General features: G+C 44.6%; 1 protein-coding gene and 1 pseudogene across 2 annotated transcripts in view; both read right to left on the reverse strand.

Annotated features, from left to right (window-relative positions):
* Positions 1–11,037: 11,037 nt before the first annotated feature.
* Positions 11,038–12,622, reverse strand: LOC311101456 (uncharacterized protein; the record flags this gene model as incomplete). Its single annotated transcript, XM_084142615.1, has 5 exons — positions 11,038–11,208; positions 11,613–11,685; positions 11,817–11,894; positions 11,988–12,061; positions 12,596–12,622. The coding sequence occupies 5 exons, from the start codon at positions 12,620–12,622 to the stop codon at positions 11,071–11,073; spliced, it is 390 nt and encodes a 129-aa protein (XP_083998741.1). The 3' UTR covers positions 11,038–11,070.
* A 1,186-nt stretch (positions 12,623–13,808) lies between these two features.
* Positions 13,809–27,698, reverse strand: part of LOC311101457 (nitric oxide synthase, inducible-like) — a 28,854-nt pseudogene continuing 14,964 nt past the window's right edge. The window contains exons 3-20 of the transcript in view: positions 23,852–24,026; positions 23,527–23,628; positions 23,074–23,268; positions 22,559–22,641; positions 22,224–22,368; positions 21,799–21,903; positions 21,639–21,688; positions 16,879–17,053; positions 16,502–16,634; positions 16,293–16,371; positions 15,908–16,098; positions 15,623–15,778; positions 15,163–15,372; positions 14,889–14,976; positions 14,623–14,744; positions 14,382–14,529; positions 14,003–14,210; positions 13,809–13,859 (exon numbers count right to left, since the gene is read on the reverse strand). The product of the transcript in view is annotated as a nitric oxide synthase, inducible-like (transcript). The remainder of the gene's footprint in view (positions 13,860–14,002; positions 14,211–14,381; positions 14,530–14,622; positions 14,745–14,888; positions 14,977–15,162; positions 15,373–15,622; positions 15,779–15,907; positions 16,099–16,292; positions 16,372–16,501; positions 16,635–16,878; positions 17,054–21,638; positions 21,689–21,798; positions 21,904–22,223; positions 22,369–22,558; positions 22,642–23,073; positions 23,269–23,526; positions 23,629–23,851; positions 24,027–27,698) is intronic.

Below are 27,698 nucleotides of genomic sequence, written 5' to 3' on the forward strand. Positions count from 1 at the left end.
CCGTCCACTATACAACTGATTTTCACATGGGGAGTATCTTCAATGACAGGTAGAGCCGGCAGGGACAGAGATATATAATAATATAATAGATGGATAGAGCCAGAATAGAGACATACCCCCCTTTCTACCGCCACTCAGAAATTACATTTGCTAAAGTTACTACGACAAGGAGACTAGCAGGCATTTATCAAATCTGCACTGCTAATGTTTGAAGAAAAATAAATGCATATGAGCGCTGCTGTGGAGTTGATCTCAGAAACAATGAGAGGCTAGCTGCTCCTCTCCCTCTCCGCTGTGGCCCATAGGGTGGGGATACAGTATATTCACATTTACATTTTAGTCATTTAGCAGACGCTCTTATCCAGAGCGACTTACAGGAGCAATCAGGGTTAAGTGCCTTGCTCAAGGGCACATCGACAGATTTTAACCACTAAGCTACCTGCCGCCCCGATGAAGAACCTGCCAGAGCCAAGTCCTTCTAGCAGTAGAAGAAAAGCAGACCTGACCCTGGCATTTAAACAATCTATTCCAGCATTTTAGCCTCTTTATCTGCTGGGAAGGAAGGGGTCTCTCACCACAGTCTGACCACCCATGGCACAACTACATTAGGGGCACTGAGGGGAAACACACAATAAACACACACAGGGCTCGTTCAGCAGGACGAGCGCCCTGGCTGGCTACTGCTTTTCACTGCAGCTTTGTGGAGAGAAGTAGGTGCCTGTAGGAGCCCCTCAGTGGTAACATCAAATCCCTCTCCTCCTTCCCAGTCAGAGGAGTGGGAGACCCGGAGCAGGTCTGGGTGTACCTTTAGCTGAGACCCGGAGCAGGTCTGGGTGTACCTTTAGCTGAGACCCGGAGCAGGTCTGGGTGTACCTTTAGCTGAGACCCGGAGCAGGTCTGGGTGTACCTTTAGCTGAGACCCGGAGCAGGTCTGGGTGTACATTTAGCTGAGACCCGGAGCAGGTCTGGGTGTACTTTTAGCTGAGACCCGGAGCAGGTCTGGGTGTACTTTTAGCTGAGACCCGGAGCAGGTCTGGGTGTACCTTTAGCTGACACCCGGAGCAGGTCTGGGTGTACATTTAGCTGAGACCCGGAGCAGGTCTGGGTGTACATTTAGCTGAGACCCGGAGCAGGTCTGGGTGTACTTTTAGCTGAGACCCGGAGCAGGTCTGGGTGTACTTTTAGCTGAGACCCGGAGCAGGTCTGGGTGTACCTTTAGCTGACACCCGGAGCAGGTCTGGGTGTACATTTAGCTGCGGTGCCAGAGGCAGCAGGTGCACTCTTTACTTGTGCTTATGGCATCAATATAAATGACAGATAATTAATTTTGTGACAATGTGCCAATTAAATTAGTCTCAGCAAAACAACATAATGGCGATTTGTTATGCTCTAGAGAGCAATAACACACCAATCATAATCAGCAGCTATGGCTGCACAGAAATCTGCATGTTGTTGCAAACACAATTCAATTCCCCATTTAAACTTTCCGCCCACGCAAACTAACTCTGGTTAAAGATGTTACATCATTTGAGCGAGGGGAAGGGCTAGTTGGGACTGTGTGAATAGAGTTACGTTGATTATGTTGTTGTGTATGAGGGGAGAGCTAGTTATGGAGAAATAAAGCAGTAAAGATCTGTATAACCTTTATCTCCATTTATCAAGAACAAGATAGAACACAAACTGTGCTTTTGGCTTTGAAATAGTTACAGGTCTGGACAAACAGTAATTACCTGACAAGGGAGGATGTGATGTTATCCAAACTGAAAATGTGCACACATAACTTCCCGAAGCCTTCCATTAAAATGTGTCTCTGTAAAAGGCTTGGCACACAGTACCGTCTGACAAAGAGAACAAAGAGACCAGTGGTGTATTGTTAAAGAAATGTCAACATAGAGTCTGGCAGCAACATACTGTAACACTTCCCTTAAAAACAGTCCTTCTCTGGTGCTGCTTCTTAACTCATTACAGCAGCCAGCTCCCATTCTTCCCTCCACGATGTCTCCTGCTTATAGCCTGCAGTAAAGCTGGAGCTACAGTCAAAGGCTCTTGCTGCTACAGTCTGGTTACTTGCTTATTCTTTGCCCCAAGTTCGCTGTGTACAAATGTGGTGGCAGTTAAAGGATGAACTCATTAGTAGCGATCATAGGCAGGCAGGAAGGGGCTGCATGCCAGGGTCTCGATGATGTGGTTTGGGGAGACGTGTGTGTACCGTGGTGCTCTGGCCCTCCAGGGTGTGATGATACCCCAGGTTAGAGAGCGTCTCAGAACCCCAGGCATGGTGCTACAGTATATACCCCAAGCTGTTCTCTCTCCACCACCAGGCATAGTGCCACAGTATATACCACAAGCTGCTCTCTCTCCACCACCAGGCATAGTGCCACAGTATATACCACAAGCTGCTCTCTCTCCACCACCAGGCATAGTGCCACAGTATATACCACAAGCTGCTCTCTCTCCACCACCAGGCATAGTGCTACAGTATATACCACAAGCTGCTCTCTCTCCACCACCAGGCATAGTGCTACAGTATATACCACAAGCTGCTCTCTCTCCACCACCAGGCATAGTGCTACAGTATATACCACAAGCTGCTCTCTCTCCACCACCAGGCATAGTGCTACAGTATATACCACAAGCTGCTCTCTCTCCACCACCTCATGCCTGCTCCTTCTGTCAATAGCCCTTTTTCCATCATTATTTAGAAATAAACACTTTGGCAGAAGGTAAGCACAGAGAGAGACGTGGCTAAATGAGGGACTTTAATGTGTTGCCTGGGCCTCAAGAGCTCTCCAGGCCCGGTCCTTTTAAAGCTTAATGATGAGTTCGGATGAGATTTTAAAAAGCGAGCTTAAGCTGTTGTATGCAATTTACGCTTATTATGATGCCATTTCACAAGGATTAATTATCTGGCCAATTATTTTGAATTGTATCATGCGAAAGGTTAGCTGTAGGTGACAGGGGCGAGGGAACAGCCTGGGGCGGAGCCCAGAGCGAGCCTGTGCATTTTAATGCCGTCTGAAATGAACTAGCCTGCAGAGCAAATTACATTGACCTGGATCACACACGTCAACAGTGAGGAGGCAGACCCCGACGGGAAACCTTTTAACCCTTTACCCGGCCATGGACACAGTCAGCCTGCCAATTGTACTTGCAGACAGACATGAATAAGGAGAGACATAGCCTACCAACACCACTGCATGAGTTGAACAGTTTTTATATTAATCTTCAAATAAGAAAATCCTGCAAAATGCATCTTTAAATGTATACATGGCACAACGCTCATTTAAAATTCTGATGAAGGTCTCCAATGAAAAAGATGCACAAGCCACGGGGAAAGAACTGCGAAGAGATTATACTTTAAGACCAGCGGTACAAGAAGCATGACCTTATTTGTTTGGAGCTTGTCCTCGGGTTATGGAGATTTGGTCTCACGCTTAGACTCCCAGCACAAATAAATAAACAAACAGACAAGCAGGTTCCAATCAATACCCTGATCAGTAAAACGGTAGAACAGCCTTTCTTCCAAGCCGCCTGCCCGAGCTGCTTGCGAAGGAGTAAGACAAACAGGGTTTGTGAAAAGGGCTCCAACCCCCAATGGAGCCAACCTGCCATTGATTATGGTGATGTCGTTTACCGTCCGGGCGCCTCGCTCTGCCGCCACCCAGACAGACGGAGAGGAACCAGACCAGCGGTCCACATTGTTTGTCTTCAGACACTGCATGCTTGCAGAATGATATGAATAAGCGTTCAACATCTTTTTAAAGGGACACTTCACCCAAATGACAAAATGCATCTAACTATGGATAATTGGTTCAAACCACAGATGAAGCACCTCCGTTACACATGTAGTCTTAATCCTGGTGTTGTGAATATATACTGTAGGTCTAACGTAAGACAGGTATATTAATCTCATTAAGGTATTTATCAATGAGCAGATGGAAATATCCCAGATTGTGTTTTTAATATATCAATAACCCAGACAGATGGACACCGGTCAAAAACGTCACCACAGCCAGCCACAGAGTTGAGGCTCTGAATTGAACTTCTCAGCTCTTTGACTGGCTAGCTCTCTGGGCTGGAGTGTGTGTGACTACTGTATCTGCATAATACATCCTGTGGCATTTGCCACAGCTGGCGGTGGAGGGGGATGAAGGGAACAGGCGGGTGCCAGTCATCCAGCGCACAGCGTGACATTTGTTCCTCTTCAGTTGTCATGGGTACTCGCTGATGTGTTCACTCTCCCGTTTTATCTGGGTTTTGGTTAGAGGGGGCAAGACATCGCAAATCTAACCCCTTAAAACGTTCTCATATAACCCACTCTCCCTCCTCCTCCCCCTCCCTCTCTCCCTCCGAGCGACCGTTCTGCTCCTCTGAATTTACTACTTTCACGCCTCTTATTGTCTAATTCCGTCTGCACCTGGGCCTCGGCGATGACGGACTTCAGCCCTGATGCTAGCCAACCACACACACTACCGGCAACTTAACTCTCATTGTAAGACAAGGGTCTAAACATGAGGACAGAGACAGATATACAAATGCACCCCAACACAGACAGACACACACAGGTACAGAGTTAATTTAAGTATGTCCCTCATGTCGAATTAAAGAAAGCTGCCATTATGAGTTTTGTTTTTCCGACCCACTTCACCCATTTTTCACTGGTACAAATACACATTCATTTAATTGCATTAAACATCCAGTACAATTTATTACTCCCCATCCATTCCACTATTGGATTAGTGCTTGCTTGAACAACTAGACTGATGTGGACAAGGGTGATATTGGACATGTCAAAGATGAACGCTTCCCAGTTGCCAAGTAGGAGATGGTTGTTGCACTCAATCAACATGATGTGTGGTCATAGAGCCAGGGCAATAGCACTAAGGAAGAGAGAGAATGCTCTCCACACATTGCAAAAACAAGTCTTTAAATTCAATTATTTTACATATCGCATAGTTTGTAAAAAAAGAACAATACAATTCAGGTGCAGGTTTTATAGCCAGGTCAAGCAAACCGTTCAGGGTGACAAGGTTATCATCCAAGCCCACCCAGTTGGCCTAATGTAACCTAATCTAATAAATGAAACACAGAACGTTACCCTGCTAAGTGACTGTGTCAGTCTCCATTATCCTTGGAAACTCAGTGCCAGGAAAATAACCTCTCACTTAATGTCAACTAAACGAAGGAGCTGATCGTGGACTACAGGAGACAGCAGAGAGAGCACGCCCCCATCTACATCGACAGGGCCGCAGTGGAGAGGGTCAAAAGCTTCAAGTTCCTTGGTGTGCACATCACTGACAACCTGAAATGGTCCCTTCACAAAGACAATGTTCACCCTCTTCAACCTCAGGAGGCTCAAGAAATTAAACTTTGCCCCCCAAGACCCTCACGAATTTCTACAGATGCACCATTGAGAGCATCCTGTCGGGCTGTATCACCGCCTGGTATGGCAATTACACCGTCTGCTACCGTAGGGCTCTCCAGAGGGTGGTGCCGTCAGCCCAACGCATCACCCGGTGTCACAGGAAGGCCAAGAAGATCACCAAGGACCTCAGCCACCCAAGCCACGGCCTGTTCACCCCACCACCATCTAGAAGGTGGAGACAGTACAGGTGCATCAAAGCTGGGACTGAGAAACAGCTTCTATCTCCAGGCAATCAGACTGTTAAACAGTCAGCACCAGCCGGCCTCCACCCAGTACCCTGCCCTGAACCTTAATCACTGCTGACTCTGCTTATACAGGAGTAATAAAGGCCTAGTTTATTACTATTTGATTTTTTTAAATCTTGATTTATCAGGGGGTGTCGGGGCACCCTCAGCACCCCTACTATGCTCTCTGACAGAGGAGTTATGGTGCCTTGGGTAAAGAAATATAACTTTCTGTTGATGGATGACTGGAGAAAATGACCTTACAAAAGGATGTTGCGACTGAAGTACACTGAGAAAAAGCTGTATTTCCAAGGAGGATGTCTTAAAATGCCTGCTATAAATACACAAATGAGAGGCATTAGACATTTTGTGAACCCTTCTCCCTTGCAAAGTACCTCATTTTTCTCCTATTCATTATATATTCAATAAATTCAAACTCAGTCACTGGTAGGGGGAGGAAAACCAAGGCCTTGCAAAAAATATTGACAAGATCATTTAAATAGGAAGTACGCTGGAACAAGCATCTGCCCTTCAATTTGCCACAGATGACAATTACTCACTGAACTGTGTTGTGTGTGGTTTGTGTATGTGCATGTGTGTGCATGAGTGCGTGTGTGGGTAGACCCCAAAAAGGGAGAAATACTCTGTATGATTGGGGTGCCACCCAGTGGCTGAGAAGAAAGCTCTTTCTCTCGCTCTCTCTCTCCAGTAGGCAAAATCCTCATAGCCCGGGGTTATTATTCAACAATGACATTTCTCAGCCAATCAATATCTCATCATTGAAGTCGACACAGCCAGAGGGGTATACTACGAAGCAAGCTAGATCTAATCAGGGTTTTCTAAAGCTAGCCAGCTTCAGTTGGCTTCCCATTCCAGCTCAGGCTTCATCCGTACTACGATGGCGGTCGTCAGCCTGCCGCTAACTCTAGCAGGCTTGTAGCTGCGCGTGCATGTTGCACGTGGCTAGTGGAACGCTGAACTAGTGCTAAATGCTAAAACATCAATCCACATGGGCAAATCAGTATCACATTTTAATTTGTGCCGGAATCAAAATTAAATAAAAGTTATCTTGCAAATTCAGTAGGATATTGTGTGAAAGACTTTTAAACGTGCCGTCTTTATGTTATTACTTTGGTGTGCTTGTGTAACCGGTGTGAAATGGCTAGCTAGTTAGCGGCGCGCGCTAGTAGCATTTCAATCGGTGACGTCACTCCCTCTGAGACATTGAAGTAGTTCTTTCCCTTGCTCTGCAAATGCCTCAGCTTTTGTGGAGCGACAGGTAACGGTGCTTTGAGGGTGACTGTTGTCGGTGTGCAGAGGGTCCCTGGTTCAAGCCCAGGTAGGGGCGAGGAGAGGGACGGAAGCAACACTGTTACACTTGGTGTGGTTATCAATGCATAGGCAATTTTTTCACACTAGCATTGATAAAATAATTGTATTAAGTAATACTAAAATGTTACTGTGCATGGAGTAAATGTGTAATGTGATAGTATTTTAACATCCCAAAACACATTTGAATAATAAAATATTCAATCAGTTGTCTTCCTCAAATGAAATGGATGATGAAGCAACCTTTGCAAGAGTGTGGCATATTGTTTCCGAGGCCATGTAACCACTTAGGGGACGCACAGCAGTGGGAAAACAGCTCAATGCACGATACTTGTACGGCTCCGGTTAACTTGAATAAAGGACTTATGTTTTAAAGAACAGTTGTTTTCTTTAGTATTTATTGGACAAGATAGGAGAACAGGAGGGAATCTGATTTAGACTAATTGGTCCTCACCTCGCGGCTCAGACACTTCATTCAGGATAAATGTAGTTATCCCTGAGTTAACCTGTCCCAGAGCAGGTTAGATCTGAAGGATTCGTTGCCATAGAAATGTACCTGGCTACAACGTAGGCCACTTTCGTGGTAACGGTTATCCCAAATTGAACACAGAGTTACCCAAAGTTACCTGCTAACTCTTCAAACTACATTCGTAGTTTAGGTCTCTGAATATTGGTCCTAGAAAAAGTGAGTGTGAGCTGCCGACACACTCCAGTCAGTGTGTGAGTGTTTTCCTGTACATACAGCTGTCAGACAGTCGGTCCACAAACAGAAACAAAGTATGTTAGTTAGGCTTGCCATGAGTCCATTTAAATTTGATGACCACTGAAATTGGATTGCCAATTTGAATTCTGGCTGTTTGAACGCCTATTGTTACATGTTTACATACCCTTTCTATGCAAGATTAACATATGAATGCATTATGAGAATGAACTGTTGTAGTGTCTTAGAATTGCCCAGCCCAAATCAATAGCTCTTCCAGGTAAAACTACACATCAGGTGAAAAACGGTCAAACTTTAGTCCAAGCGTAAGTGATTTTTCCTAGGCTAGGCTGTTTAAGGTGGAAAAGGATGGTATGACAAGGACATCATAATGACTACTTGGTATGCAGGATATCAAATGTCAAAATTAAACATGACATTAAAAATATATATTTAAACTCCCTCATCCACTGCCTTGCAAATTGTGATACAGTTATCCCTCAAAGTGACTGACAAGCCAGGCTTTATTGTAAGCAATAGAAAGGCAAAACAATTAAGCTGCTTTCAGACACTGACTGTATAATGCCAACGAGATGAGATATCTTTGTGAGAGCACTGCCAGTGAGCAGGAAGACAAAGACAGAGTGGGAGAAAGAATTGAAGAGAAAGAAAGTTCAATTTACATTTCATTTTGACCCATTTATGAATAAGGAAAAATGGAAATACAGCCATTGAATGGATTATTGAATGTTCTATTGTATATAGGCTATGGTACAGTGACTATATAAATTCTACAGCCCCTTACAAACCAGAATTAAAACACATTAAATTATATATTTTTACTGATCTACAGAACCTAGGCTACCCAACATTTCAAGGAGAAAATCCATTGTTACATATTTAATGAATTCAGTTTTATTTTATACCACTGATCACATTTGACAACCAACCAGGTGCCAGGTGTAAACAATAGTTTTGTAGTTACATATACACAGAACACCGCCCTAACGCAGAATTCTCGCCCAAACACTTTTCACTTACAGAATTAATCTTTAAATGCTTTTGACGGCATCTAGTCTCTCCTCCACAGCCCAATAATGGTGCTTCTTTAGAAATCTGTGCCAGAAGCAGTAAACTGTTATCCATGCTCAACTCCAGTGACAAAGAGAATGGCATTTTGATCACTAAAATTCCAGGCCATGCTCAATTGGAATCATTTGCATCCAGAGTCTGGCAGATATTTTTTTTTTTACCTGCCTGAAAATACATTATGAAAGGAAATATTGAGAAATCTTGGGGCTGCTGCCAAGAAGCCATCTACTGCCAGACAGTGTTTCTCTAGTTTTTAAGACCTCCTTCGTAATGTTCATTGTATTAATTCTGTCTTAAAACAAAGGTTGCTCTCCACATTTCTCCACCTGGAACTTACAAACTCAACCATTCAACACATACAGAAAGCACGTCAGAATATTCCTGTAGGCTATATGCTCACCCACACCTCTACAGAAACTATATTATTTAACCCTTAAAATAAGATAAAGGAAAACAGTGAAAAATCACATCTTTAAGGATTGCATCAAGCCACAGGTTTTGCCAACACACCCCACTGACTGTCCGTTTCTCCCCTCTGAGCCTATGGATACGGCAGACAGAAAAGGATTGTTCTTCTCATTCCCAACCCAACTCTCTCCCTCCTTCCCTGATTCTTTCCCTCCCATCCCTCCTCTACATCTCTCCCTGATTCTATCCCTCCCTTCTGTTCATTAGGCCCTCAGACAGTCTTGCCATCCATCCGCCACAGAATTGCTTTCTCTTTGACTGTGTGCAGACAATCACCCATTCCATTACGCTGGTGATATCATTTCTCCTCTCCATGCGAGCGCAGAATAGACTGTGAGATGGACAGTTCTCTTTCGATAAACAGAAAGACGGCTGATAATGAGAAACGCCGCCAAGGTCATCTCTTTGAAAAGACGGTGGAGGAAAGAGAGGGGGGGGGGAACTGTGGTACCTGGAAAACGCTCATGGATGCTAGTTTTTTCCAGAGCAAATAACCCCGACCAGTGCTTCTCCAAGGCTCTAGATATAAGCCCTCCTTAGATGTATTTTTAAATGGCAGTTGAACTGCAGGGCTGCTAGGTCATATAGTGGATCAAAGTCTCTACAAGCGGTGAGAACAGGAAGACTGATAATTATCCTGATTAGAGAGAAGAGAAAAGATAACCTGCAGAGGTTCTAATAACTGGTTACTTGGTATGTTATTCAGGTATGCTTTGAGATGTTATTGAATCTGAAATATATATGGAAAAATACAGATATGTCAAGATTATGTTCAGAACAACATCCAATGTTGGTGTGGTGCTCATTTGAATTGTGGCAGTAGACACTAATCTTAATTTAAATATAGTTTTGTGGAGTTTAATTATTAATAATTCAGTGGGATAGGTGTTGATGTCAATCCTTTCCTATTTACTCACAATTTCTCATCCCCAGTCGGCTGATGTGGTTATGTGCTCAGTAGTATTTCTCTGTGAAGCAATATGGCATTAATATCTCCATTTCATTCCAGAAGCTCAGGCAGACACTGCCGAATTACACTGTCACAGCAGCAAATGGAGAATGCAATATCAACTCTCACGCACAGCTTGCTTGTCTTGCATGAGTGTTCTGCAGCGTGACTGAAAGATACCGGAGGATGAGCAACAGAGGAAAAGAGGCCACATTCTAGAATACATAATGACTTTACTGATCACTCGGTGCCAATCGATCATCACAGCGACGTCACCTCATATCAACAGGGGTGGACTGTCAAAAGTCTGAAAGCACACTGCAACGTAACCATCATCTTGCAAGTGAATCCTCAAGAGTTCAATAGGACATACAGTAGATGTTACACACACTGAATATACATTTACAGCCTTATGCATAACACCAGTCTTACAGGGTTCCAGACCAGAAATGTACAATAACTTGGACTCCTACACATTACCGCTCAAAAACCTTAGGTCAAGACGGAGGGTCGTGAAAGCTGACCTGGCCCACCCAGAAAAACTGAACAAGAAGTATTTCTTGTTGATCCACATTGTTCAGAAAGTCTGGACTGAGGAGTATCAGCCTAGTGTTGGACAGATACTGAAAGTCCCCTTTTTAGTCAGTGGAGGTGGATGGTTGGTTCCATCAGTTGAGGCTGCTGAGGGGAGGACGGCTCATAATAATGTCTGGAATGGAGCAAATGGAATGGCATCAAACACATGGAAACCATGTATTTGATACCATTCCACCAATTCCGCTCCAGCCATTACCACGAGCCCGTCCTCCTCAATTAAGGTGCCACCAACCTCATGTGGGTTCCATCTAGGTGAAGAGCATGGTTCAAGCCATGTTGCAGAGGCCTACTGTGGAGTCACTGGTGCTTGTGTTGGCGTCTCTTCTCCTGGTGTCTGTGTTTCGCCAGTTGCATCTGTTTGCAGTTCCGCCAGCATGTCTGTCAGCTTCATGCCCAACACTGGATCCCTGGTCTCTGACGCCACCTGCAGGTCAACCGGCAAAAGTGCAGCCATTCCGTTACAAACAGAAGGTCTTGTGATTGTAAGTGATTAGTATACACACTATATATATTTACAAAAGTATGTGGACACTCCTTCAAATTAGTGGATTCAGCTATTTCAGCCACCCCCATTGCTGTATAAAATTGAGCACACAACCATGCAATCTCCATAGAAAAACACTGGCAGTAGAATGGCCTTACTGAAGAGCACAGTGACTTTCAACGTGACACCATCATAGGATGCCACCTTTCCAACAAGTCAGTTTGTCTGCCCCGCTACAGCTGCCCCAGTCAACTGTAAGTGCTGTTATTGTGAAGTGGAAATGTCTAGAAGAAACAACGGCTCAGCCGCGAAGTGGTAGGCCACATAAGCTCACAGAACAGGGCCGCCGAGTGCTGAAGTGCGTACTGTTTCTCCAGCTCTCCCCAGCTCTCTAACTCTGTGTGCATCTCCACAAACCTACACAAAGGAGAAAATAAAAAAAACTTTATAGAACTGCAGTAGTTAGTATCCAGCATTGCAGACATGTGGAATCCCAAAACTTGACGAACCTTTGATCAATGTGATTAATTGTGAAGATTTGCCCATACCTTTGGCATGTTGAAACAAAGTTGGATTTGGAGAGATCAAAAGCTCTGGGCCCTGTTCCATACACCTCATATAATTTCCTGGAACAGACACCGGTGCTGATCAACATTTCCAATCCTAACAGCTTTTGAATGGCAGTAAAAACTTTAAGGCAAACCGTTTAATTAGCTTACGCTCTGATTTCATCCTCTCTGTAGAAGATGTCAGGCACAGCATCTTCTTTCTTCCCATAGATCTTGGCCACTGTCTGACATAAAGTGTGTCTTTCTTGGGTGGAAAGGTCTTGTATACATCATACCAAATGGGCTTGTCAGACTGTTTGACAACTCCAGAACGCATAAGATCTCTGAAAATGAAAATGAAACCAGTGAGCCACCAGCAAAAATGTAAACAATGGAGCAAATGCATCCCATGCATTCTCAATTTCACATGCAAAGCGCTATCTAGATAACGTTAGCATTCATTTCTATTATGCGGAACCATAGCCTTGATAGCATTGGCTGAAAAGACACTCAACCATCAAATAAAATTGTATCTAGCTAAACTTAGTTAGCTAGCAAACTCTAAAGGGTCTAGAAAACTAGATAGTATCCTCCAGTAACCTTGAATGACAGAAATTAAACTGGCTACCGCGTGAACACTGTTCCGAATTTTTCAAGTCGACTTCCAGCCATAATGGACTTGAATTTAACTACACTATGAGTGTAAAATGAAGCTAGGTAATTATCCAGTAAACTCAAAGATCATAGTTAGCAACACCAACTACAGAGGCTCTTTTCACCAGCATGGACGACCACCACTTCCGCATGTCATTTCTGCAGGGATAAACTGCACCGAAAGCGCGCTGTAAAAACTAAGGGCGCGTTCCAGATCGTCTACATTTTAAGCGCTGCGGTCACTGATATTCTTCTTCTTCTATGATATCATGGCAGTCCGCAAACAATCGTTTAAGTGCATGCCGCCACCTACAGTGCTGGAATGTACGCTCAATCATGATCTGCCCAATTCTATACTACCATGAAAAGTAAATAAAAAAACAAATAAATCCCTACTAACTTCTACCAGAAACTCCAGCCCTGACATTAGGTCCCCTTACTACAGGAGCAGCCATGGAAGCTCCATCATTCCACACTGTAGTTCCACCAATCTGTTTTACAGCCTCTGCATATGATACATCATGACTAAATATATCTCTCTGAGCCACTCTTGCCTCTCTCTGCACCTGGCATCCACCAAATGCTGCACTATGTTACCCCCACAATTACAACACTTAACCTTCACATTTCTCCCACATTCACCTTATTCATGTTTCCCTCCACACTTGGCATATCTTTTCCTTCCTTTACATTGAACAGCTACATGTCCCATTCTTTGGCATTTAAAACACTGCAATGGGGATGGGACAAATTCTCTGACATTGAAACTAAGGAAATCTATCTGTACTTTCCCAGGCATAAACTTCTCAAATCTCAGCAGCACTGATAGACTTTCTCTTCTTTGACCTTCTTGCGGTCACTGATACTCTGAACCAGAGGCTTGCAAGAAGGCATAAACTACAATGATTATGTAATATTATTTTTATTCAAATTAATATTCACAACATGTAAAACACATTTGGATTACAAGCATATTCCCATGATGTATAATTCAGATTCAACAATCCCACATTCCATTATATATTGTACAAACACTACAAAAACGTATCACCTATGCAACTATAATCTATCTTTAATATCATGGTGTGAATGTAAATGTTATAATCATCTCTTTGAAATATACTTACAGTGCTTTAATAATAAAGTGAAAACTGTGAAATTGGGTACTTTTTCAAACAGTGTGCCAAATGATGTCTATCTGGTTTGTTTGGGACCACCAACAGCTACAAACATGTTCCAAAGTGACAATCCTAATCTGTCAACAAAAACAAAAACAGGGCATCACAAGCAGAGAGACAAATGCATGTTATGTGTAGATCTTTCTCCATCCCGATCACCTCACTTCTGAAACTGGGCTCCAAAAATATCCTCATGGTACCTCTTCTGAATCTGCAAATAAAGAAACAAAAATACAAACCATACAAGCATTGTAAAACACTGTCCACTTACTACAGTATTGTAACTAGATTAAGAGGCATCATGGCATTCACATTAGTTTTCATATTAGTGATTGAGAGGAAAGGTGAACCAACCTTTAGTTGGGCCAGGTATTCTCCTGCCTTGGTGAGGGTGATGCCAAGCTGGCTGCTCAGAATCTCCTGTACTGCTAGAGTAACTCCCTGGGCCATGTTCACCCCCCCCCCCCCCCCCCACACACACGTAGAGGTGACCCTCCTTCTGGTGCAACACACTCAGCACCTCCCCTGCCATCCTCTCCCTCAGGACATCCTGGACATAGACCTGCTCACACACAGAGGTCAACGGTTAGGAATAGGAGGCACAGTACAAGGAGATAGGAACAATTTTAAGCTTCAACCTTCACTTGAATCTTAAGCCAATCAGATTCAATCAAGCTTTTCAAGTGCTCACACAGTACATGATTTGTTTGTAAATGACTTAATGCAACAGTACCTTTGGGTGACCTGGCTGGCGGAATATGTGGATGTAACACTCTTCAGGACCCCTAGCCTTCTCATCTCCAGTGTCTCCTCTTTGTATAAAGGGTCTGTCTCCGAACTCTGGCAGCCAAACACAAGACTCATAGGACTTCCAGAGAACCCTGCCAAGACAAAACCATAGCCCTTAAGGTCAGAGATCTTGTATCAACAGACACATAGACAGACACACAGACACACAGACACACACACACTACCTGGGTGTTTCATGTCATGTAGCCGTTGTTGCCAGAAGCTTCGGAAGGGAGGGATGCCACTGCCAGCCCCCAACAGAATGACTGGAGTGCTGGGCTCTGCTGGGAGGTGGAACCCACCTGAACTGTAAACAATAACACAATCAGTTAGCTTCACTTGAAATAATAATCTCAATCAATTATACTGGGGATAGGCTACAACCAATCATTTGGTGCAATTGGAGAAAGTATCAGCCACTGACATACGTATGTTACAGTACGTTCTATACCTGTAGATGAAACATGGTACAAGGTCTCCTTTCTTAATGGTATTCAGCCAGGTGCTGCAGACCCCGTGGTGAAGAGGACCCTGTCCATCTAGAGGTTGAACAGTACAGAAAAATACAGTACAGTTACTTTCACAGCCAAGAGATAGCAGTTCAAATTCCTTTCAAAGCATTTGATAACTGATGTATTGTCATTTCTAAGTTGAGTCGCCCTGTCCTGTACCTTGGATAAGAGTATTTGCTAAGTGACTAAAATGTAAAATCTAATGTCCGGTACCTTGTGTGTAATAGTTGAGCACCATCAGAGTGAGATGTAGCTCATTGGGGTGAAGCTGAGGGGAGGAGCTGATGGAGAGAGGCGTGGCTTGAGCAGGGGCAGCTGGCTGAGGAGAAAGGGTGCAGAGGGTTCTAAAGACAGGAACTCCTCCAGGACTTCCAGTAAGGTGGGAACACGGAACGTTTTCCAGGTCATGTACTCCTGAGATTCCTGATGGAAAATTAAGACAGAAGCTAAATAACGAGCAAAATATCTGTTTATATAATGTTTTGGGAAAGTGCATAGGCTTTCAGAGTTCTATGTATGAAATAGTGCTACAGGTATGGATGATTATTTTCTTAAATTCTATATAATTCCAAAGGGTGGTAGGTTAAAGGCTCTTCTTTCATGATATATCTCTTTTTTATTTCAAGAGACAATAATGAACACTACATTAGTCCTTGAGACAAACAGGAGTTACCTTTGCCAAGGTCAGCAGACGCTGGCTGTGCCCCTCCTGTCTCGCCAGCTGAGAGAGCTTGTGGAGGAGGTTCTGACAGGGGGGCGTGGTCACATCCAGGAAGTAGGTGAGTGCCTGAGACAAAGGGCATGCTGGGATGCCAGTTTTTCTCGTCATCTGTTGAGAAATAGAAATGCAGAGTAATCTTAACAGTGGCCATTTTTCGAAGACGATGTCTTCCTAAAAAAAATCTGATTTTACAGTGGTTACCTCAATCAGCACCATTATTAATGAATAGTGTTGTACCTAGGCAGGAGTCAGAGCGGTATTCCAGTCGTAGGCACTGGTTGGTTGGGGGCGTATGGGGAAGGAACTTTAGGATGCCAGCCACCAGTTGAGGTAGATTCCCTGGGAAAACACCAACATAGTCTCCTGGAGCAAAGTTCATGACCTCTGCACTTCTCTCCCTCTCCAGCTCCACCAGAATGGTGGACCGGCTAGAAACAAGAATGACAATGCTGAATTAAACACTGTCAAAAACATTGTGTCCTGTCAAAAAACATTGAGTCCTGTCAAAAAACATTGAGTCCTGTCAAAAACATTGAGTCCTGTCAATAACATTGAAAGTATTGCAAAAATAACATGCTAGTGGGTAAAAAAAAAATACTGTGGCAGATGACAATAACTGAACCTTGAATGGAGGCTCTATAGATTCTGTCTCCTCTTCAGTTTCATGGGGAAGACAGTTTTAGAGTGAATGGCTGAAAGTGCTGCGAAAGAGAGGACAGTGAAAATCATCACGTACAACTGGCTGACTGAAATACAAGATTTGTTTATAATGCTTTATAGTGCTACACCAGTCCCTTGTCAAATGTTCATCCCCTGGCCCAGGTGTAGTACCTGTGATGTGGTCCTGGGGGCAGCTCTCCAGCGCTACGTGCTATCTCAGGGGGTCCCAGGCCTCGCAGAGTCGCTCTGCCCCAGGGAGCTGCAGACTCAGCTGTCCCTGGATGTTGAACTCCTTATAGGCATCCTGGAAGCAGAGCAAGCGTGCTTAGGCTCAATGATTAAATACACTATGTAGATCAAAATGATATGCAAATGCTTATGAGATTAAAGATCATAACAGGTATTTTTTGTAATGTTACTTGAGCATATAGTAGACATACCAGGAGTATGTTAATATGTATACTATAAAATATACTGCAAACATGATCGTCAACACATAGCTAAGATCCACTTTTAAGCCAGAGAGCCATCCTCCGTTGTCCGTCCACTTTGAGAGTGGTGAGAGCCCAGTCAGAGAAGGCCTCCTCCTGCCCATTCAGTTCATCCCCCTCTCCAGTGGGCATCACCCGCTCTGCCCCCAGCTCCTCCAGATTGGCATCCACGGCATGGACGAACACACAGAACTGTGGGTACATCCTCGAGCCCAGTCCAAACACACAGTACCTGGGGGAGGAGAGGGGAGATAAGAAAAGTTTCAAAACCAAAGAGAGGTGTCAGAGACGGTAGTCAAGCTGCCACTTCAACAAATTAGTACATCTTAAAGACATGTACATCACAGGAGATTGGTAGCACCTTAATTGGGGAGGACGGGCTTGTGGTAGTGGCCGGAGCGGAATAAGTGGAATGGTATCAAATACATCAAACACATGGTTTCCATATGTTTAATGCCATTCCATTCGCTCCGTTCCAGCCAACTGGCTGAATCGATTCAGTGGCTAGCTTTGCACTTAACTGGCTAACAGTAGCTACTAAGGGTAAGTTATAACCTACATTTGTGTTTCGTTTTTACATACTGGTAACCAGAGTCATTCAAGGGAATTCGGGACATGGGTGACTAGTTAACGTTAGCTTGGCTCTCTCTGTGTGTTCGTGCCGTGGGAGGAGGGGTTTTTTCGTTGGCAGAGAGCAATGTCTAGCTAGTATGCTAACTATTCTAGCTAACTAACTGGCTGAATAAGTTGACGACGGACTCATTCAAACTGTCAAAACTAACCCAAAACTTTACACAATGTTAGACACGGACACAAATGATCTGCTTGGCGTGTTAACACACTGGTGGTTTGTTGTAACCAAGTATTGGTGCTAAACCGTGTTATTGGAGCCTGGCATGCTAGTTGGCTATGGCGTCATAGGATTCGGTGCCCTGGACGGTTTTCACGGAAGAATACTGTACCAAGTTAGCTTCCTGAATAAACTAAGTTAGTCTATTCCTAGAAAACATTGAACCTCTGTAGTTTACAACAATTATAATTTCTAAAGTGGAAGTTGGGAGAGTTATATTTGAGTGTTTCAGTGAAACGTAAGTGAGGGAGGCCCCGCTCTCTCGCTTTCCCAGATGTTTAGTTCATTTCATTCCGATCTCCTTTGCATTATTGTAGCCATTTTCTGTAGCCTGTCAACTATGCGTCTGTCTATTCCGGTTCTCTCCTCTCCGCACAGGCTATACAAATGCCTCACACGCGTGGCTGCTGCCACTCTAACCTGGTGGTCCCTGCACGCACGACCCACGTGGAGTTCCAGGTCTCCGGCAGCCTCTGGAACTGCCGTTCTGCAGCCAACAAGGCAGAGTTAATCTCAGCCTATGCTACCCTCCAGTCCCTCGACTTCTTGGCGCTGACGGAAACATGGATTACCACAGAAAACACTGCTACTCCTACTGCGCTCTCCTCGTCTGACCATGTGTTCTCGCATACCCCGAGAGCATCTGGTCAGCGGAGTGGTGGCACAGGAATCCTCATCTCTCCCAAGTGGACATTCTCTCTTTCTCCCCTGACCCATCTGTCTATCTCCTCATTTGAATTCCATGCTGTCACAGTCACTAGCCCATTCAAGCTTAACATCCTTATCATTTATCGCCCTCCAGGTTCCCTTGGAGAGTTCATCAATGAGCTTGACGCCTTGATAAGTTCCTTTCCTGAGGATGGCCCACCCCTCACAGTTCTGGGTGACTTTAACCTCCTTACGTCTACCTTTGACTCATTTCTCTCTGCCTTCTTCTTTCCACTCCTCTCCTCTTTTGACCTCACCCTCTCACCCCCCCCCCCCCCCCCCCCCCTACTCACAAGGCAGAAAATACGCTTGACCTCATCTTTACTAGATGCTGTTCTTTTACTAATCTCACTGCAACACCCCTCCAAGTCTCCGACCACTACTTTGTATCCTTTTCTCTCTCGCTCTCCTCCAACACTACTCACTCTGCCCCTTCTCAGATGGTAATGCGCTGTCGCAACCTTCGCTCTCTCTCTCCCGCTACTCTCTCCTCTTCCATCATATCATCTCTTCCCTCTGCTCAATCCTTCTCCCTCCAATCTCCTGATTCTGCCTCCTCAACCCTCCTTTCCTCCCTTTCTGCATCCTTTGACTCTCTATGTCCCCTATCCTCCCGGTCGGCTCGGTCCTCCTCTCCTGCTCCGTGGCTTGACGACTCATTGCGAGCTCACAGAACAGGGCTCCGGGCAGCCGAGCGGAAATGGAAATCCAGACTCCCTACGGACCTGGCATCTATTCACTCCCTCCTCTCTACATTTTCTTCCTCTGTTTCTGCTGCTAAAGCCACTTTCTACCACTCTAAATTCCAAGCATCTGCCTCTAACCCTAGGAAGCTCTTTGTCACGTTCTCCTCCCTGCTGAATCCTCCTCCCCCTCCCCCCTCCTCCCTCTCTGTGGATGACTTCGTCAACCATTTTGAAAAGAAGGTTGACGACATCCAATCCTCGTTTGTTAAGTCAAATGACACCGCTGGTCCTGCTCACACTGCCCTACCCTATGCTTTGACTGTCACGGTATATTTGTGGAAGTGGTGGTGAAGTCAGGCGCAGGACACAGCGGATAAGTCAAAACGACTTTACTGAGACTCAAAGACAATCCAAAATAAATGGCCTCGAACACACAGGAGGCAAAGAATACGCGCAACGCGTAAACTACACTAAGCACAACATATACCGAAAAAAGACAAACGACAATGCGGACAATAACACACAACTCCAAAACATAACACAGGGAAACGTATAGGTGACATAATCAGGACAGAATACGAAACAGGTGCACTAAACTAGACATGACCAAACAAACATCGAAACATCAAACGGTGGCAGCTAGTACTCCGGGGACGACGAACGCCGAAGCCTGCCCGAACAAGGAGGAGGAGCAGCCTCGGCAGTATTCGTGACATTGACTTCTTTCTCCCCTCTCTCTCCAGATGAAATCTTGCGACTTGTGACGGCCGGCCGCCCAACAACCTGCCCGCTTAACCCTATCCCCTCCTCTCTTCTCCAGACCATTTCCGGAGACCTTCTCCCTTACCTCACCTCGCTCATCAACTCATCCTTGACCGCTGGCTATGTCCCTTCCGTCTTCAAGAGAGCGAGAGTTGCACCCCTTCTCAAAAAACCTACACTCGATCCCTCTGATGTCAACAACTACAGACCAGTATCCCTTCTTTCTTTTCTCTCCAAAACACTTGAGCGTACCGTCTTTAGCCAACTCTCTTGCTATCTCTCTCAGAATGACCTTCTTGATCCAAACCAGTCAGGTTTCAAGACTGGTCATTCAACTGAGACTGCTCTTCTCTGTGTCATGGAGGCTCTCCGTACTGCTAAAGCTAACTCTCTCTCCTCTGCTCTCATCCTTCTAGACCTATCTGCTGCCTTTGATACTGTGAACCATCAGATCCTCCTCTCCACCCTCTCCGAGTTGGGCATCTCCGGCGCGGCTCACTCTTGGATTGCGTACTACCTGACAGGTCGCTCCTACCAGGTGGCGTTGCGAGAATCTGTCTCCGCACCACGTGCTCTCACCACTGGTGTCCCCCAGGGCTCAGTTCTAGGTCCTCTCCTATTCTCGCTATACACCAAGTCACTTGGCTCTGTCATATCATCACATGGCCTCTCCTATCATTGCTACACAGACGACACACAATTCATCTTCTCCTTTCCCCCTTCTGATAACCAGGTGGCGAATCGCATCTCTGCATGTCTGGCAGACATATCAGTGTGGATGACGGATCACCACCTCAAGCTGAACCTCGGCAAGACGGAGCTGCTCTTCCTCCCGGGGAAGGACTGCCCGTTCCATGATCTCGCCATCACGGTTGACAACTCCGTTGTGTCCTCCTCCCAGAGTGCAAAGAGCCTTGGCGTGACCCTGGACAACACCCTGTCGTTCTCCGCAAACATCAAGGCGGTTGACCGATCCTGTAGGTTCATGCTCTACAACATTCGCAGAGTACGACCCTGCCTTACACAGGAAGAGGCACAGGTCCTAATCCAGGCACTTGTCATCTCCCGTCTGGATTACTGCAACTTGCTTTTGGCTGGGCTCCCTGCCTGTGCCATTAAACCCCTACAACTCATCCAGAACGCCGCAGCCCGTCTGGTGTTCAACCTTCCCATGTTCCCTCACGTCACCCCGCTTCTCCGCACACTCCACTGGCTTCCAGTTGAAGCTCACATCTGCTACAAGACCATGGTGCTTGCCTACGGAGTTGTGAGGGGAACGGCACCTCCGTACCTTCAGGCTCTGATCAGTCCCTACACCCAAACGAGGGCATTGCGTTCATCCACCTCTGGCCTGCTGGCCCCCCTACCTCTGCGGAAGCACAGTTCCCGCTCAGCCCAGTCAAAACTGTTCGCTGCTCTGGCACCCCAATGGTGGAACAAGCTCCCTCACGACGCCAGGGCAGCGGAGTCACTCACCACCTTCTGGAGACACTTGAAACCCCACCTCGTTAAGGAATACCTGGGATAGGATAAAGTAATCCTTCTACCCCCCCTTACCCCACCCCCCCCCCAAAAAAAAGAAAATAAAAAATATATATATATTGGAAAGTGGTTGTCCCACTGGCTATCATAAGGTGAATGCACCAATTTGTAAGTCGCTCTGGATCAGAGCGTCTGCTAAATGACGAAAATGAAAATGAAATGAAATGACTATTATGAGCCGCCCTCCCCTCAGCAGCCTCCACTGATGTACATGTACAGCCCAGTACGGAGAGGGCAATGCAGAGAGAAATGCTTGAGATACTACTTACCTTAACTTGTTCCTGAGATTCTGCAAGGAGAAAAGCTGCTTCTTGAAACTCTAGAGAAATAAATATTAACATGTGGGGAATATTGAGACATTACATTTTAAAATTGTGGGGGAAAATATTATTGTTAATATCTTCAAAATACACAAACACAAAAACACACCTCTCCATTTCCAGGGAAGTCTCCATTCCCAAAGGTGCTTGTTACCACAATCAGAAGGATCTCCTGTTCCATGTCACTGAAGTTATAGTCCTCCATACAGAGCAACTTTGAAGATATACAGAGCAGCTTTAGTTAACTTTGTAAACTTTCTGGGAAATTCTGTATTTTGAGGACAGTAGTGACTTAATACATCAACAGATTGTACATTGTACAAGCACATCTACTAGCTAGCTAAATCCCCATTGCTCATTCTGTAAATGAACTCTGAATTAGCTCAATGTAGTCCTCACATACATTTAGGTTCCAATTAAACTAGAGTTTTACATTGATTCACAGTGCTTAACACACACAAATGCCCTGAAGCATATTATCCTGAGGCAGTAGGCCCCTTATCAGCCTTCATAGAGATGAGATGGATGTCCTACCCTGGAGTTGAAGGCACAGTTTAGCATGGAGTTCAGTCTCTGGGCCAATGTCTGTGATTTCCCTGTTTCAGTAGCGTACAGGATAGTGCAGCGCACCCTGTTCGCCAGCACTCTGCTCATAAGGGTTGAAGAAAAGAGCGCCGCCCTATAGGAGGGAACCAGACATTAATGATAATACTTTGTAATGCATTATGAGCATGGTTTAGCACAACCTCAACCATTATGTTTATAGCTATGTCAATAATATGATTAGGACTGCATTATAATTTATAACGCATCATGAATGTGTTCATAAAGCATTACAGATATGGGTGTCATAGTCCATGGAACATTACCTGGCCACCGCTTTGAAGCTGATCTGTTGCTTCCTCAGGCACTTCTCCCCATTTCTCAAGACATGGGTAGTCCAGGGATCAGGCTTCTAACAACAACAACAACAACAACAACAGTCACAGATGGTCATATAGCAACTGCCCTGTAATTATGTAAGGTGGAGCTTAACCAGATGAATGACATAACCTATATACTATGCACAATACATTGACATTTTTGTCATTTAGCAGACGCTCTTATCCAGAGCGACTTACAGTTAGTAAATGCATACATGTTTATTTAAAAAAAAAAAAAAAAATTATACTGTCCCCCCGTGGGAAACAAACCCACATCGCTGCCGGCCAAACCCTCCCCTACCTTGGACGACGTTGGACCAATTGTGCACCGCCCATGGGTCTCCTAGTCGTGGTCGGCTGCGACAGAGCCTGGACTCGAACCAGGATCTCTAGTGGCACAGCTAGCACTGCGATGCAGTGCCTTAGACCACTGCGATACAAGATGGTGTCTCAGAATCTACCTGGTAGTAGAAGAAGGGAGAGAGGATGTAGTTGACCATCTCCTGGTGGAAGACGGGGGTGAGGGAGCCAGACATGGGAGGAACCAGCCAGGCCCAGTCTGCAGGGCAGCCGCCGCGCAGCCGGAACTCTGTCTCCATGTGCTTCATAAAGGACTTGGCTGCAGAGTGGTGGTCTGTGATGGTCACCCTGTTCTTCTGCAGTGTACAGTAATGAGACAAAAGGAGTACATTTATCTCAAGGAAAACTCCAGTTGATGGCTGAACAGTTGTCATTGTAGTGTAGCATCCTCTGGCTAAATATTATGGGATGGAAGTATCTTATTTAAAATTGTAGGTATTAAAAAAACTAATGATGTAACAAAACAACAACAGCAACAACAACATAACTTGGGATTTCTACTGGGAAAAACATGCCTTTGGATTGGCCCCGTATACATGAAAATCATAGGTTACCTGGAAACTGTATATGACTGCAACATTGATGGTCACCAAGGCCTGGTCCTTCCACAGTGAGGACAGCTTGTGTGTCTGCAGGCCCATCCTGTGACCCACTTCCTGTATGGACAGGAAGCCTAAACATCCTCAATCATTGCATCATTATCAAGTCAGCCAGGGTTGTGTTGCAGACGTATGAAACAAGAAAACATTTTAAAACAGAAAATGAGCTTTTTGGTTATTCCAGATGAGGTTACCTCCTCCATTTCAAAACATGTGCTACTCCTACTGAGCACAACCCTATGCTGTAGCCATGGTGAGTACCTGTGAAAGTGAGCCTTACCTCCAAGACATTATAACGCTGATAGTCACAGAAATCCCTCACACCAATCTCAGTGCCCATTTACCAGCCATTAAAGGGACAGGCGGTGAATTCAATTCCACCAATCTCCAGCAGCATGTTGGACACCGCAGGCACAGCATACCACTTCAGTCCAAGGTCTTGGAACCACTTATACCTAATGATGAAAGATCAACACAATATATCTGCTAATAATATATAAAAGAGCATGCCCAAAAACACCACCACTAGGATACATGTGTGTAGTATGAAAAAATAAAATAACAAATAAAATAAAATAAATTATGCACTCACTTACTGTAAGTCGCTCTGGATAAGAGCGTCTGCTAAATGACTAAAATGTAAAATGTAGTTTCTGTAGTGAATCATTCAGTCCTCAATGTGACACCCTTTTCATACACAATGAGTTACACACACACACAGTTGTCGTGCTCACTCTGCCAAAGATGCTTGAAACACTTGACTCAACTCAGTATTGTGTCCAGTGAAACGAATGAAGGACCACTTTGGAGTGGTTAGACATTTAAATAAAAGAAAATGGTACAGGTCATTGGGCACTCCTAGACCTGGCTTTGGGAAACTATTTGGATAAAGGAATGTGCCGCGTAGATAAGTTCTGTTCAAATATTTTTTATTGAACACACACAAGAATGGTGTATAGGTATGAAAGACATGTGTACAGTTCTTATCTAAACATAAGAGAACAGACATGAACAACAAGACCCAGAGTTCTGGACACAAAACAAATATTACAAAACACGACATACAGAACAGGGACAGGTAGAAAGAAAAAGGGTAGATGTAACCCCCCCACTTATACCCCCCTTTATCCCCCCCCCCCCCCCCCCCCCCCCCCCTATTCCACCCTATTCCCCTCCCGACTGCTCGAGTGTCGGGGCCAGCACACGCTGCCCAAAGGTATATATAAATATGACAATTGAGAGTGCGTTAAAAAGTACAAATTCACAGCACCGACTGGTCCAGGTAAGAGAGGAAAGGCTGCCAGATTTGATCAAATGTTGATAATTTATTGTTCAGAATATATCTAATTCTTTCTAAGTGTACAGTTTTTGCCACTTCACTGAGCCATAATTTGGTAGAGGGCGCTTCCCTCCTTTTCCAAAACAACAATATAAATTTTTTTGCCGAGATGAGACTGTAAGAGATGAGTTGTTTTTGGGAGTTGGTTAATCCGTTTAGGGAGTCGGACACTCCCAGGATTATCAGAAGCGGGTCTGGGTCTATTGAAGTCTCCAGAACTTCAGAGAGGACCCCAAATATTCCACACCAATAACCATACAGACTAGAGCATAGGGCAAAGCAGTGGAGTAGTGTACCCTGCTCAGCCTGACATTTATCACACATTGGGGATGTATCAGGAAATATCCTATGCAGTTTAGTTTTGGAATAGTGTAATCTGTGTAATACCTTAAATTGTATGAGACGATGTCTGGAGTTAATGGAGCAGGTGTGGATATACTCCAAGCTATCCTCCCAGTCTGCCACCGAAATATCAGTCCCTAGTTCTTCCTCCCATTTTGCCTTAATGGCATCTGTAGAGGGTGCGCTAACAGATTGAAAAGCGTCATATAGACGAGATATCAGTTTGTCTGAGGTGGGGCATATTTTTATGCATCCGTCAAACATGGAAGGTTTAGCATTCTCAAATGTTGGGAGGTGTTTTCTAACATAGTCTCTAATTTGTAGGTATCTGAAAATGTTACTTCTGGGAAGGTTATAAGTTTCCCTCAGCGCTTCAAAGGAAGCAAAGGTCCCTCCTATATATAAATCCCCTATGGTACTTATCCCCAACTCTCCCCATCGCTCAAAGGTGTTATCAAGGTTAGAGGGGGCAAAGGAGGGATTCCTGGCAACAGGGAGCATGAATGATATTGGTCTAAGCTCAAAGTGGACTTTAATTTGCTTCCAGATTCGGACTGTGCTATGTATAATAGGATTGTTATGGTAAAGTGACATCTCCAGATTAACAGGTGACAAAATCACGGCACCAATAGAGAAGGGGTGACACTCCTCCCGCTCCATGCTAAGCCAGCTGGGTGGCGGGGTTGCGTCATCCAGCAAAAACGTAACAGCGCGGAGGTTAGCGGCCCAATAGTAGAATATAAAATTTGGGAGAGACAATCCTCCTTCCATCTTGGATTTACATAGGTGTTTTTTACCTATCCTGTGTGTTTTATAATCCCAGATGAAAGGATTGATAATAGAGTCCAGTTGTTTATGAAATGATTTAGGTATGAATACTGGGATGTTCTGGTATAGGTAGAGCAGTTGTGGGAGGAAGACCATTTTAATGGCATTAATTCTTCCGAGCAGAGAAATTGGGAGAGTTCTCCAAAACTGTATGTTTGCCTTGAGATTTTGCATCAGAGAAGGGAAATTCTCTTTAATTAGTAAGGAGTATTGTTTGGTAACTACAATTCCAAGGTAGATAAATTTTTCTGAAGATAACTTAACTGGAAGATGTTCTAGCCAGGAGGTGTTTTGCAACCGTATGGGCATTAATTCACTCTTGTTCCAATTTATTCTGTATCCCGAGAAGGTACCAAACAAATTAATCACCTCAAGAATAGCTGGAATACTAGCTTGGGGTTCTGTTACATAGAGGAGAATATCATCTGCGTATAGGGAAATCTTATTTAGAGTATCTTTAGTATTATAGCCGTGTATTGCTGAATGAGATCTGATCGCTTGAGCGAGAGGTTCAATAATTAGGGCGAAGAGCATAGGCGACAGCGCACAACCCTGCCTTGTCCCTCTATAAAGGTTAAATCGGGGCGACATTGATTGGTTAGTGAGTATTCTCGCACAGGGGTTCCTATATAAAAGCTGGATCCAATTTATGAACCCATCTCCAATATTAAATTTCTGTAGGACCTTGAATAGATAGGGCCACTCAACTTGGTCAAAGGCCTTTTCGGCGTCAAGAGATATAACGGCAAGGTCCACGTTAGGTAACCTCTGAGAATACATAATGTTGAAGAGGCGCCTGAGATTGAAGAATGAGTTTCTATTAGGGATAAAGCCGGTCTGGTCCGAATGGACCAATTTGCCAATTAAAGTGCTAAGCCTGTTAGCCAGAGTTTTTGCTAAAATCTTTTGGTCTGTATTAAGGAGGGATATTGGTCTGTATGACCCTACCTCTTCCGGATCTTTACCCTTCTTATGTATAACTGTAATAAACGCCTCATCCAAAGTAGATGGGAGAGCTCCATCCTCATTGGCCCGAACCAACATTTTGTGCAGGTAGGGAGATAGCATGTTGCTGAATGTTTTATAGAATTCACCAGGGTATCCATCTGGGCCCGGGGTCTTGCCACTCTTTAGAGATTTAATTGTTTCTCTAATTTCTTCAAGAGATATTTCCTTATTCAGGAAGTTAGAGTCTTCCTGGTTCAGGGCAGGAAGATTACAGTCCTCCAAAAAGTTTTGCATAATTAAGGGGTTAGGATCCGCTTTAGATGTATATAGAGTCTCATAAAACTGACGGAATCTGTCATTGATGTCTTTGGGGGAGGAGAGTAATTCCCCAGATGCAGATTTAACTTTGTGAATCATTCGGTCACTCACGTTTTTTCGAAGTTGTCTGGCGAGTAATTTGTGTGGTTTGTCACCAAACTCAAAATATTTTTGCTTGGCATAGAGAAAAGATTTAGCAATTTTAGCCGAGAGGATCTGATTGTATTTAAATTTTAAAGACATAATTTGTTTATGTTTCTCCATAGATGGATGTCTAGCATTCTCCCTATCCAGTAAGTGAATTTGTCCCTCCAGTTCTACCAATTGTTTTCTGTTTTGCCTACTCCTGGCA

The sequence above is a fragment of the Coregonus lavaretus genome (genome assembly GCF_964263955.1).
Source record: "Coregonus lavaretus genome assembly, chromosome: 26".
Classification (NCBI taxonomy): domain Eukaryota; kingdom Metazoa; phylum Chordata; class Actinopteri; order Salmoniformes; family Salmonidae; genus Coregonus; species Coregonus lavaretus.